General features: G+C 45.7%; 1 protein-coding gene across 25 annotated transcripts in view; it reads left to right on the top strand.

Moving 5' to 3' along the window:
* Positions 1-13144, top strand: part of LOC129830975 (focal adhesion kinase 1-like) — a 163294-nt gene that overhangs the window by 75575 nt on the left and 74575 nt on the right. For 24 of the 25 annotated variants that reach the window (XR_008755659.1, XR_008755661.1, XR_008755660.1 and 21 more), the window contains one exon: positions 6970-7202. The exons of the other annotated variant lie outside the window; for it this stretch is intronic. Coding sequence is in view for 21 of the 24 variants with exons in the window: in XM_055893882.1 (XP_055749857.1) it covers positions 6970-7202 (233 nt within the window). In the remaining 3 variants the exon portion in view is untranslated. The remainder of the gene's footprint in view (positions 1-6969; positions 7203-13144) is intronic. 25 annotated transcript variants of the gene reach the window in all.

Genomic DNA, 13144 nt, shown 5'->3' with positions numbered 1-13144 from the left:
GTCTCTCTCTTTCTCTCTGTCTGTCTGTCTCCATCTCTCTCTCCCTATCTCTGTCTGTCTCTCTCTTTCTCTCTGTCTCTCTCAACTTAGTTCAATTCAAAGGGCTTTATTGGCATGGGAAACATCCAGGAAGGTATTCAGACCCCTTGACTTTTTCCACATTTTGTTACTTTAGAGCCATATTTTAAAATGGATTAAATCATTATTTTTCCTCAGCAACCCACACACAATACCCCATAATGACAAAGTGAAAACAGTTTTTTTTTATATAGATAATATAGCAAATGGAATTTTAAAAATGTTTAAAAATATATATGCACACACTTTATTTACATAAGTATTCAGACCCTTTGCTATGAGACTCGAAATTGAGTTCAGGTGCATCCTGTTTCCATTGATCATCCTTGAGATGTTTCTACAACTTGATTGGAGTCCACCTGTGGTCAATTCAATTGATTGGACATGATTTGGAAAGGCACACACCTGTCAATTTAAAGGTCCCACAGTTGACAGTGCATGTCAGAGCAAAAACCAAGCCATGAGGAAGGAGATGGGGGAGATGGGGGAGATGAACCTTGTGATATTTCAGTTTTTTATTTTTTATACATTTGCAAAATGTCTAAAAAACAGTTTTTGCTTTATTATGAGGTATTGTGTGTAGATTGATCATTAAAAACGATTTAATCCATTTTAGAATAAGGCTGTAACGTAACAAAATGTGGAAAAAGTCAAGAGGTCTGAATACTTTCCGATGGCACTGTATGTCTCCCTCTCTCTGTGTGTGTCTTTCTCTCTTGCTCTCTCACTTTCTCTCTCGTTCTCACGTTCTCTCTGTATGTCTCTGTAGTTCTCTCTGTGTCTCTCTCTCTCTCTCTCTGTGTCTTTCTCTCTCTCTCTGTGTCTCTCTCTCTCTGTGTCTCTGTGTCTCTCTCTCTGTTTCTCTCTCTCTCTCTCTCTCTCTCTCTCTCTCTCTCTCTCTCTGTGTCTCTCTCTCTCTGTGTCTCTCTCGATGTCTCTCTCTCTCTCTCTCTCTCTGTCTCTCTCTGTGTCTCTCTCTCTCTCTCTCTCTCTCTCTGTCTCTCTCTGTGTCTCTCTCTCTCTCTCTCTCTCTCTCGCTCTCTGTGTCTCTCTCTGTGTCTCTCGCTCTCTGTGTCTCTCTCTGTCTCTCTCTCTGTGTGTCTCTCTCTCACGCTCTCTGTGTCTCTCTCTCTCTCGCTCTCTGTGTCTCTCTCTCTGGGAAGTGCCTTTTTAGATGATATTTCACAACATGGTGGAGAGTCGAGTGTGATTTTATTTAAAGTGAAATGCCAGTTTATTTAGTGAATGAAGTGATTGCCATGGGAGTTACACTTAATGAAAATAATAGCACATCAAAACCACGTTATGGAAAATCCTTATTCAACGGAAAACATTTTAAATCATTTTGAAAAGCAACCAAAAACCTTTTTCATACCCAGTCACTAAAGAGTTAGTGGGTTTGTTCATTTAAGGATCTCTGGGTGTATTTATGAAAACTATCAAATTGACTGCAGTTGGCATCATCACCTTCATTAATGTATAGTCTTGGCAGAACAAGAGCTTGAATTTGGTCTGTATTGCAGCCAGACTGGAGTGTCTGCCCCAGAGAGATTACAGAGAAGATTTTAATCCTCTTGAAATTATTCAGTGATCGACTATGTGGCTAATTTATACATGTTCATGTAATGTGGATTGTGCAACATTGTGTCAAAAGAACTAGAGGCTTGCAAAGGATACCTTGTCTCTTTTCTTCTCATTATAACATTAGGATGGGGGTAAATAACCATGATTCCCTTAAAAAGGGGAGAATCTGAGTTTTCCAAAAATGCCAGAAATATTACTGTACTCCTTATATTCAGTAAATGGCATTAATATTTCAATCAGAAAACACAGATGAATAACAGCACACATGGGAAAATAGAGCTTCTGATGTAATCAAAGCAAAAATTGCCAACATGAGAGTAAACATTATTGTTTCTAGTTGAGGTTAGTTACAATGTAAATGTCTTGGCTTGCTGGCTGGGCATCCGTTTAGAAGACTAAAGAGTGACTGAAGTGACTGCCCAGGAGGTGTGTGGGAGAGCCAGGCAGATCAGCTCAATCAGACTGCACAACTGAAAGACATTCATTTGTCCAATTAGAGGATTGCATTACATATTCTGAAAAGCCATGCTTGCTTATGATTGGATTAAACAGATGAAAAGGAGCTTCATGTCAAATTGAATGTCCATTAGTCTCACTTGGAATTCTCGTCTCGTTACATTTACGTCAACTAAAATGAAAACTCATTTGTTTTTCATCACGTCGTCATTAGTTTTTTGTCAGGGAAAATAGGTAATTGACAAATATTTTTTGTAAAAGTTATTGTTGCCGAAATTAACACTTTCCCAGTGGTTTAATGAGGAGTCTCATATAATCATATTCACAACGCTCAGGATTGAAGGTTTTAAGGGTTAACAATAGACAGGGAGTTCAGATTCAGCCTGCAGTCACAGTGTGGAGGGAGGAAGGAAGGCCTCACCCTATAGTTGTTTACAACCCTCTCACTGTCTGGCATAGCTCCCACTCAGCCATGCTGAACTTGTTTACAACTACAGCCAACCAATCAGCAGGCTCACAGCCCCCCTTCAACACCACAGAGCCAATCAGAATGCTCACCGCTTATTCAGTCATATGATGCCTCTGATAAGAGGAAGTCTCTTGATCCAGCCCCTACCCCTCGTACCTGGAGGTGGGAATGGGATTGGGATAACATGGAAATGATATGGGAATGAGGTGAGTCGCTCCCGGTAATTTCAGGATGACTCATTCTGGATACTTTGAGCGGCAGGGAGCATTGTTATAATCAGGATGTGACCCAAAGTCAGTGGGGAGAGGCCGGGACGTGTGTCTGTGTTTGTGGTTTTCATCTGTGGATGGAAAAGCCCATGAGCATTACAGGAGCTTCAGTGGCTCCTTTGCCTCTGGAGAGAGTTGCCGTATTCTGGGAGTGAGAGAGTGTGTGTGCATAGGGAATCTCTTCTACTTGCCCAATGTACGCAGATGGGTACAGATGTCTCTCTCCACGCCACTCCAGGGTGACATGCGCATGCTGGCCCTTTCTGATGGGAGGTAGGGATTGGACAGGGTATTAATTGTGGTATGAAAGAAAGAAAAGAAAGAAAGAAAGGAGGACAGAAAAGTGAAAGATCCTCAGGTGATGTAGTTGCTTGTGTGCTGGTCTTAGGTTTCCAGTTTGTTTGCGTGAGCAAATTTGATTGACCTGTATAAATGTTAGATGGGATCAATGAAATAGGTTGTTGTCATGGCCGTGTGTTGACTTAATGACGTTGTTGCTCTCTTTACTCTGTATCAGATGGGTGACAGTCTCTCTTTACTCTGTATCAGATGGGTGACAGTCTCTCTTTGCTCTGTATCAGATGGGTGACAGTCTCTCTTTACTCTGTATCAGATGGGTGATGGTCTCTCTTTGCTCTGTATCAGATGGGTGACAGTCTCTCTTTGCTCTGTATCAGATGGGTGACAGTCTCTCTTTACTCTGTATCAGATGGGTGACAGTCTCTCTTTACTCTGTATCAGATGGGTGACAGTCTCTCTTTACTCTGTCACCCATCTGATACAGAGTAAAGAGAGACTGTCACCCATCTGATACAGAGTAAAGGGAGACTGTCACCCATCTGATACAGTCTCCCTTTACTCTGTATCAGATGGGTGACAGTCTCTCTTTACTCTGTATCAAATGGGTGAGTCTCTCTTTACTCTGTATCAGATGGGTGACAGTCTCTCTTTACTCTGTATCAGATGGGTGACAGTCTCTCTTTACTCTGTATCAGATGGGTGACAGTCTCTTTACTCTGTATCAGATGGGTGACAGTCTCTCTTTACTCTGTATCAGATGGGTGACAGTCTCTTTACTCTGTATCAGATGGGTGACAGTCTCTCTTTACTCTGTATCAGACGGGTGACAGTCTCTCTTTACTCTGTATCAGATGGGTGACAGTCTGTTACTGCTACTGTATGCATTTCACTGTTGAAATGGGATGTTTCCCTGGTGCACTGTTGGGTGGGTGTGGTTGGATGGGTTCACTCTGTTGACAATAACAGTACTCTACTTTGATGTAGTGCGTCTGAGGGAGGTTTAGTGTGTGTGTGTGTGTGTGTGAAGTCCGTGTTGATGAGAAGCACAAGCTGGGTCCATATGGCCATTCATTTAATGACTAAATATACTTTTTTCTGGACTGGCTGCCTCTTGCCTGATTATTAGTTATTATGCACCTATCAGATACAGTGACATACATGGTGAATGTGATCAGTATGCCATCTGTAAACACACTTTATTCTGAGGCTGGGCTAGTATAGATATGATTCAACTGGCTGGGGTATTTGGCACTATTGCACTGTATAATAGCGGCTGACCACAGCAGTCAATTGTATATTTTCTGTGTGTGTCTGTGTCTGTGTCTGTGTGTGTGTCTGTGTGTGTGTGTGTGTGTGTGTGTGTGTGTGTGTGTGTGTGTGTGTGTATGTGTGTATGTGTGTGTGTGTGTGTGTGTGTGTGTGTGTGTGTGTGTGTGTGTGTGTGTGTGACTGCAGGTGGACCCATCTGGAGAGAAACTGCTATTTTAGGCCAGCTAATGGTCAGACTAAGGTGGCAGTTGAAACATATCATCTGCTGGCAAGAACCCCAGTGCTAACCGCTAAAAACCCTCCTGTGTGACCATACTGGTCTGTCCCTGTGGCCCCTCACCACAGGGGTGTGTTCTGTCTTCCTGTTCGCTGGTGGTAGACTTACATCTAATCTGTCGGTTAATAACGTGGACAAACTGAACACACTGACCAGCACGGCCCAGGGCTCCCAGATGACCAGCGGACTGTAGTAGAGATGATGTCTAGTACACACACACACACACACACACACACACACACACACACACACACACACACACACACACACACACACACACACACACACACACACACACACACACACACACACACACACACACACACACACACACACACACACACACACTGGCCCTGGGGAGAGAGAGCTGCTCAGTTTGGCCTGTCTGTTGATTTGATACTGGCCGGGCATCTGACAGCCCAGCCATGTGTGTGTGTTTTTCCCCCGCCTGAAGCCACGGACCAGACCCCAGCTTAGACCGGGAGATTCACTGATTACAAAGAGCAGTTTCAGTCAGCACTGCAGTGCACACTGTCTGTCTGTGACTTGCTGTTGACTAGAGCCATTGGCTCTGTGTACGCCTGGATGAAAAAATGAAAGCAGTGCACTTTAGGCACCCCTGCTATAACCTTGAGTTCGTACTGTACCCGACGCTGTGATGCAATGCACACCATCCGTTCTCAAATTGACTGCACTGCTGCCAAGCCTTGTATCCATTATAGTTGTGTTAAGTGTATTTGCAACACGTCTTTTAATTCTCCAGACCATGTCTTTAAAGCTCACACGCTAAACCACATATTTGTGGCATTTCATTGTAGGCCAAATACAGTAAAAGTAGCCTGTTTTCCATCATTTTCAGTGCTTAGTCACTGTGTGCGTCCCAAATGGAACCCTATTCCCTATATAGTGCACTACTTTTGACCAGAGCCCTATGGGCCCTAGTCAGAAGTAGTGTGACATGCAAAAGGTTGCTGTTTGGGATATAACCACTCTCTCAATTCTACAATGGGAGGTTATTTTGGGCTTTTCCAGCCACATAGAGGGAACAGTGCTGCTGACACAAGCTGGATGAATGTATGTAGTATATTCACCCAACAGATCCACACTAGTTATAGTATATTCACCCAACAGATCCACACTAGTTATAGTATATTCACCCAACAGATCCACACTAGTTATAGTATATTCACCCAACAGATCCACACTAGTTATAGTATATTCACCCAACAGATCCACACTAGTTATAGTATATTCACCCAACAGATCCACACTAGTTATAGTATATTCACCCAACAGATCCACACTAGTTATAGTATATTCACCCAACAGATCCACACTAGTTATAGTATATTCACCCAACAGATCCACACTAGTTATAGTATATTCACCCAACAGATCCACACTAGTTATAGTATATTCACCCAACAGATCCACACTAGTTATAGTATATTCACCCAACAGATCCACACTAGTTATAGTATATTCACCCAACAGATCCACACTAGTTATAGTATATTCACCCAACAGATCCACACTAGTTATAGTATATTCACCCAACAGATCCACACTAGTTATTGTATATTCACCCAACAGATCCACACTAGTTATAGTATATTCACCCAACATGTATTCTATCTGGAGCCTGGATGTGTGACTGACTACCACAGATTGCTCTTTGTATAATATATTTCCAGATGCATTCACCAGTCCAGATACACCATTGAGATTATAGTGAGACGTGGTGGGCCAAGTCACTGTTAATGTTTTCCTTAGAGTCCTTTGCCACTTTTCCATTTGTGAAAGAAGGAAAGACTGGTGTGTTACATGTTGTCACACCTTGCTGCATTGTGCAATATGGATGAGAACCCTTTTCACACCTCCCAACTTGCTGATACATTTTTCACCACTACGCATCATTTATTCATGAATAAATCATTATCAGGGGCTCATTGAACGGTGAGGAAGTATGATATGCCCACTGCCTGTTGCTGCTCTCATAATGTTCTTCAGATTCCAAAAAGTTGTTATAATCAAGATTCTCAAGACACAATGTTGACTTCCCATGTTTTAAACTACAGGGACGTGTGATGTTTCTACTCCATTGTCACTCAGCGTTGTTTCCATATAATTAGTGTCAGTAGAACGGGCATTCCCAATAAATTCAATGACGCCATAATGGGAGGACTGCCGGCCGTTTTCAATCTCCTTATAGGAGTAAAGCAGGAATTCTAATTATATGGTTGTTTTCTCTCTCTCCACACTAACAGAATATGACAGACACCTAGCTCACAGCAAAGGCATGGCGACAGCTTACCTGGACCCCAACCTCAACCACACCCTGGCTGGGGGGGCCAAGTCGCGCCTCAGTGCGGGCACAGCCACGGAGCGGGCTCCCGGGGCCCCTGACAGGGTCCTGAAGGTCTTCCATCACTTCGAGAGCAATAGCGAGCATAGCACATGGGCCAGCAACATCCGCCATGGGGACGCCACCGATGTCAGGGTAAGACAGAGGGCAAATGTATGGCAACAGGGGTCTCACACACACACACATACTAGCGTTGCACCGTATACCGAAACTTTGGAACTTTTTCGATAAAACCAAAAACTTTTTGGTACTAGAATTTTTGTTACATTCAGTACCTCTGTCAAATGTGTCTCATATGATTGAGAGAATTGATCAGGGCCCGGTTTCCCAAAAGCATCTTAAGGCTAAGTTCATCATTAGAACCTGTTTCCCAAAACCATCTTTATTAACATTGCACTTGAAAACACTCGCAATCTAACGCCTGCCTCAGAGCACTCGTAGAACAACGCCTGCCTCAGAGCACTCGTAGAGCAGCTCAGTGTGTCAGAGCACTCGTAGAACCATGCCTGCCTCAGAGCACTCGTAGAGCAGCTCAGTGTGTCAGAGCACTCGTACAACAACGCCTGCCTCAGAGCACTCGTAGAACAGCTCAGTGTGTCAGAGCACTTGTAGAGCAGCTCAGTGTGTCAGAGCACTCGTAGAGCAACTCAGTGTGTCAGAGCACTCATAGAGCACTCGTAGAACAGCTCAGTGTGTCAGAGCACTCGTAGAACAGCTCAGTGTGTCAGAGCACTCGTAGAACAGCTCAGTGTGTCAGAGTACTCGTAGAACAGCTCAGTGTGTCAGAGCACCCGTAGAGCAGCTCAGTGTGTCAGAGCACTCGTAGAGCAGCTCAGTCTGTCAGAGCACTCGTAGAGCAACTCAGTGTGTCAGAGCACTTGTAGAGCAGCTCAGTGTGTCAGAGCACTCGTAGAGCAGCTCAGTGTGTCAGAGCACTTGTAGGGCAGCTCAGTGTATAAGTGTGTCAGAGCACTCGTAGAGCAGCTCAGTGTGTCAGAGCACTCGTAGAGCAGCTCAGTGTGTCAGAGCACTCGTAGAGCAGCTCAGTGTGTCAGGGCACTCGTAGAGCAGCTCAGTGTGTCAGAGCACTCGTAGAGCAGCTCAGTGTGTCAGAGCACTCGTAGAGCAGCTCAGTGTGTCAGAGCACTCGTAGAGCAGCTCAGTGTGTCAGAGCACTCGTAGAGCAGCTCAGTGTCAGAGCACTCGTAGAGCAGCTCAGTGTGTCAGAGCACTCGTAGAACAGCTCAGTGTGTCAGAGCACTCGTAGAGCAGCTCAGTGTGTCAGAGCACTCGTAGAGCAGCTCAGTGTGTCAGAGCACTCGTAGAGCAGCTCAGTGTGTCAGAGCACTCATAGAGCAGCTCAGTATGTCAGAGCACCCAGAGAGCACTCGTAGAACAGCTCAGTGTGTCAGAGCACTCGTAGAACAGCTCAGTGTGTCAGAGCACTCGTAGAACAGCTCAGTGTGTCAGAGTACTCGTAGAGCAGCTCAGTGTGTCAGAGTACTCGTAGAGCAGCTCAGTGTGTCAGAGCACTCGTAGAGCAGCTCAGTGTGTCAGAGCACTTGTAGGGCAGCTCAGTGTATCAGTGTGTCAGAGCACTCGTAGAGCAGCTCAGTGTGTCAGAGCACTCGTAGAGCAGCTCAGTGTGTCAGAGCACTCGTAGAGCAGCTCAGTGTGTCAGAGCACTCGTAGAGCAGCTCAGTGTGTCAGAGCACTCGTAGAGCAGCTCAGTGTGTCAGAGCACTCGTAGAGCAGCTCAGTGTGTCAGGGCACTCGTAGAGCAGCTCAGTGTGTCAGAGCACTCGTAGAGCAGCTCAGTGTGTCAGAGCACTCGTAGACCAGCTCAGTGTGTCAGAGCACTCGTAGAGCAGCTCAGTGTGTCAGAGCACTCGTAGAGCAGCTCAGTGTGTCAGAGCACTCATAGTCCAGCTCAGTGTGTCAGAGCACCCAGAGAGCACTCGTAGAACAGCTCAGTGTGTCAGAGCACTCGTAGAACAGCTCAGTGTGTCAGAGCACTCGTAGAGCAGCTCAGGGTGTCAGAGCACTCGTAGAGCAGCTCAGTGTGTCAGAGCACTCGTAGAGCAGCTCAGTGTGTCAGAGCACTCGTAGAGCAGCTCAGTGTGTCAGAGCACTCGTAGAGCAGCTTAGTGTTTCTCAGAGCACTCGTAGAGCAGCTCAGTGTGTCAGAGCACTCGTAGAGCAGCTCAGTGTGTCAGAGCACTCGTAGAGCAGCTCAGTGTGTCAGGGCACTCGTAGAGCAGCTCAGTGTGTCAGAGCACTCGTAGAGCAGCTCAGTGTGTCAGAGCACTCGTAGAGCAGCTCAGTGTGTCAGAGCACTTGTAGAGCAGCTCAGTGTGTCAGAGCACTCGTAGAGCAGCTCAGTGTGTCAGAGCACTCGTAAAGCAGCTCAGTGTGTCAGAGCACTCGTAGAGCAGCTCAGTGTGTCAGAGCACCCAGAGAGCACTCGTAGAACAGCTCAGTGTGTCAGAGCACTCGTAGAACAGCTCAGTGTGTCAGAGCACTCGTAGAGCAGCTCAGTGTGTCAGAGCACTCGTAGAACAGCTCAGTGTGTCAGAGTACTCGTAGAGCAGCTCAGTGTGTCAGAGCACTCGTAGAGCAGCTCAGTGTGTCAGAGCACTCGTAGAGCAGCTCAGTGTGTCAGAGCACTCGTAGAGCAGCTCAGTGTGTCAGAGCACTCGTAGAACAGCTCAGTGTGTCAGAGCACTCGTAGAGCAGCTCAGTGTGTCAGAGCACTCGTAGAGCAGCTCAGTGTGTCAGAGCACTTGTAGAGCAGCTCAGTGTGTCAGAGCACTCGTAGAGCAGCTCAGTGTGTCAGAGCACTTGTAGAGCAGCTCAGTGTGTCAGAGCACTCGTAGAGCAGCTCAGTGTGTCAGAGCACTTGTAGGGCAGCTCAGTGTATCAGTGTGTCAGAGCACTCGTAGAGCAGCTCAGTGTGTCAGAGCACTCGTAGACCAGCTCAGTGTGTCAGAGCACTCGTAGAGCAGCTCAGTGTGTCAGAGCACTCGTAGAGCAGCTCAGTGTGGCAGAGCACTCATAGAGCAGCTCAGTGTGTCAGAGCACCCAGAGAGCACTCGTAGAACAGCTCAGTGTGTCAGAGCACTCGTAGAGCAGCTCAGTGTGTCAGAGCACTCGTAGAGCAGCTCAGTGTGTCAGAGCACTCGTAGAGCAGCTCAGTGTGTCAGAGCACTCGTAGAGCAGCTCAGTGTGTCAGAGCACTCGTCGAGCAGCTCAGTGTGTCAGAGCACTCGTAGAACAGCTCAGTGTGTCAGAGCACTCGTAGAGCAGCTCAGTGTGTCAGAGCACTCGTAGAGCAGCTCAGTGTGTCAGAGCACTCGTAGAGCAGCTCAGTGTGTCAGAGCACCCAGAGAGCACTCGTAGAACAGCTCAGTGTGTCGTTGGATGCTTTTTTCCCCCTACACTTTATACACAGAAGATCTCCGCTAAATATCTCTCTGTGGCCACAGATAACTTCAGAACAAAGTTGACTACAAATACAAAGTTGCCAATGTCAATTGATACAAGCAAGCAGAGTGTAAAAATATTCTTCAAATGAAAACCGAGATGACTACATTAAAATATAAACAGTAGGCTTTAGGTCTATTTCAATCATTGAAATACGTTTCATGTTCAATCAATTGAGTTCTATTTCGCTATGTGTAGCCTAACATGTGCACAGGGATGTGCCAAATCAGTTATTTAATGCATTTTTATTGGGTAAGCGTTAGAGTAAGCCGGCTCAATATTTGCAGGCGTAGGCGATAATATCTCTCTAGGAGCTGGTCTGTGATCATTATTGTGAAATCTAATGTTAAGGAAAGATTTGAATGGAGAAAGCTGATCTGAAAGCAGTGCTCACTTTCTTTTTGATCCTACCTGTATCGACACATGATCCAACAATGTTCTTCGCGACCTTTCTCTCAGCGTGGTGCAAGCGACCTTTCTCTCTGCGTGGTGCAAGCAACCTTTCTCTCTGGGTGGTGCAAGCGACCTTTCTCTCTGGGTGGTGCAAGCGACCTTTCTCTCTGTGTGGCGCAAGCGACCTTTCTCTCTGCGTGGTGCAAGGCGACCTTTCTCTCTGCGTGGTGCAAGCGACCTTTCTCTTCGTGGTGCAAGCGACCTTTCTCTGCGTGGGACAAGCGACCTTTCTCTGCGTGGTGCAAGCGACCTTTCTCTGCGTGGTGCAAGCGACCTTTCTCTTCGTGGTGCAAGCGACCTTTCTCTGCGTGGTGCAAGCGACCTTTCTCTGCGTGGTGCAAGCGACCTTTCTCTGCGTGGTGCAAGCAACCTTTCTCTTCGTGGTGCAAGCGACCTTTCTCTGCGTGGTGCAAGCGACCTTTCTCTGCGTGGTGCAAGCAATCTTTCTCTTCGGGGTGCAAGCGACCTTTCTCTGCGTGGTGCAAGCAACCTTTCTCTGCGTGGTGCAAGCAACCTTTCTCTTCAGGGTGCAAGCAACCTTTCTCTCTGCGTGGTGCAAGCGACCTTTCTCTCTGCGTGGTGCAAGCGACCTTTCTCTCTGCGTGGTGCAAGCGACCTTTCTCTCTGTGTGGTGCAAGCGACCTTTCTCTTCGTGGTGCAAGCGACCTTTCTCTTCATGGTGCAAGCGACCTTTTACTGCGTGGTGCAAGCGACCTTTCTCTTCATGGTGCAAGCGACCTTTCTCTTCATGGTGCAAGCGACCTTTCTCTTCATGGTGCAAGCGACCTTTCTCTGCGTGGTGCAAGCGACCTTTCTCTCTGCGTGGTGCAAGCGACCTTTCTCTCTGCATTGTGTTTTAGGAAAAGCATGTTACATCTTTGGCCATTGTAGATAGATACATTGTTAAATCCCTCGTAAGCCTTGTTCATATTACCCTGTTCCGTTATGAAGCGCTGGATGTCATGCTTTTCAATGGGGACGTCCACAAAGTAGTGGAATCGCAACGCCCCCTTGCTGTTCAAGGCTCCGTTGGAAGATGAACGCCGCATACTTTTCCAAAAATTTTCCAAACTTTACGTCGTCTCCAATCCAGACAGAGTCCGTCAAAGAACAGGAATTTAGCAAATCACAGAAGAAGATAAAACTATGTGAGTTTCAGGTTGGCTTTATTGGAAAGCTAACAAATTGTAAACAACGACCCCTTCCTATATAATGGGTCATTATTAAAAGTACCCTTTTAATAGTAATGTTAATAATACACATTGGCTGTTTAGCCAATTATATTATGACTGTTGCATCCCATTTTTAATGTGATGGTAGTGACTTTTGATTTTGGTGATAATTATTGAGTGGAGGTCGCTAGCTACAGTGGAATCTTCAACCTATATATTTCTCCTGTCTTGAATGAAAAGATCATATTTATTTTTATTTGATTTAACCTTTATTTAAACTAGGCAAGTCAGTGTAGAAAGATATTTTGCCATCTCCAAAATAAATCCTATCTCTGATGAGAGTAGGCTCTTCTCCGTCTTGTCTTGCATTGTGAAACCCTACCCTATGCTCTCCGTCCAGTAGCGGAATGAGATTGCATGAAAAAACCTTTGCCAAAGGCCAAAATGAACAAAAACGTCACAAAATGTCATCATAATATATGCACAAACTGTTTCAGATGGGAAGCCTTAAGGGATGTCTTAAGTTCCATCGCTATCGGGAAACCGAGCCCAAGTCTGAATGCAACACGGCATGTAGAAATGTTAAAACTGTATTACTGTTCACAAAACAATGTCCGTACAGGCTATAACACTTTCACAATGCAAGATGAAATCGGTAGATTCCAGCTTTAATTGTAGGCTAACTTTCCTTGCTAGCTTACAGCTGAATTCACTACAATAGTTCTTTGTTTGTGATAATGCACCAACCATAATGCAAAATATGCTGATTTCAAAGCTGACCCACCAAAAACTGTATTAATTCACTTTGTGTCCCTCGCCACGAAAAACTCATTCACTTCTACATCTTCCTTTGCCTCCAGTCTGGTTTCCACTAGATTCCATAGCCACATTCTGCCTTGCAAATTATATCATTCATTTCTTAAAGAGACAGTGCACACTTTCGAAAAGAAAAGATTGCTTCTTCTATGC

This window comes from Salvelinus fontinalis, chromosome 32 (assembly GCF_029448725.1).
Source record: "Salvelinus fontinalis isolate EN_2023a chromosome 32, ASM2944872v1, whole genome shotgun sequence".
In the NCBI taxonomy this organism is placed as follows: domain Eukaryota; kingdom Metazoa; phylum Chordata; class Actinopteri; order Salmoniformes; family Salmonidae; genus Salvelinus; species Salvelinus fontinalis.
This window is presented reverse-complemented; position numbering and strand designations above follow the sequence as displayed.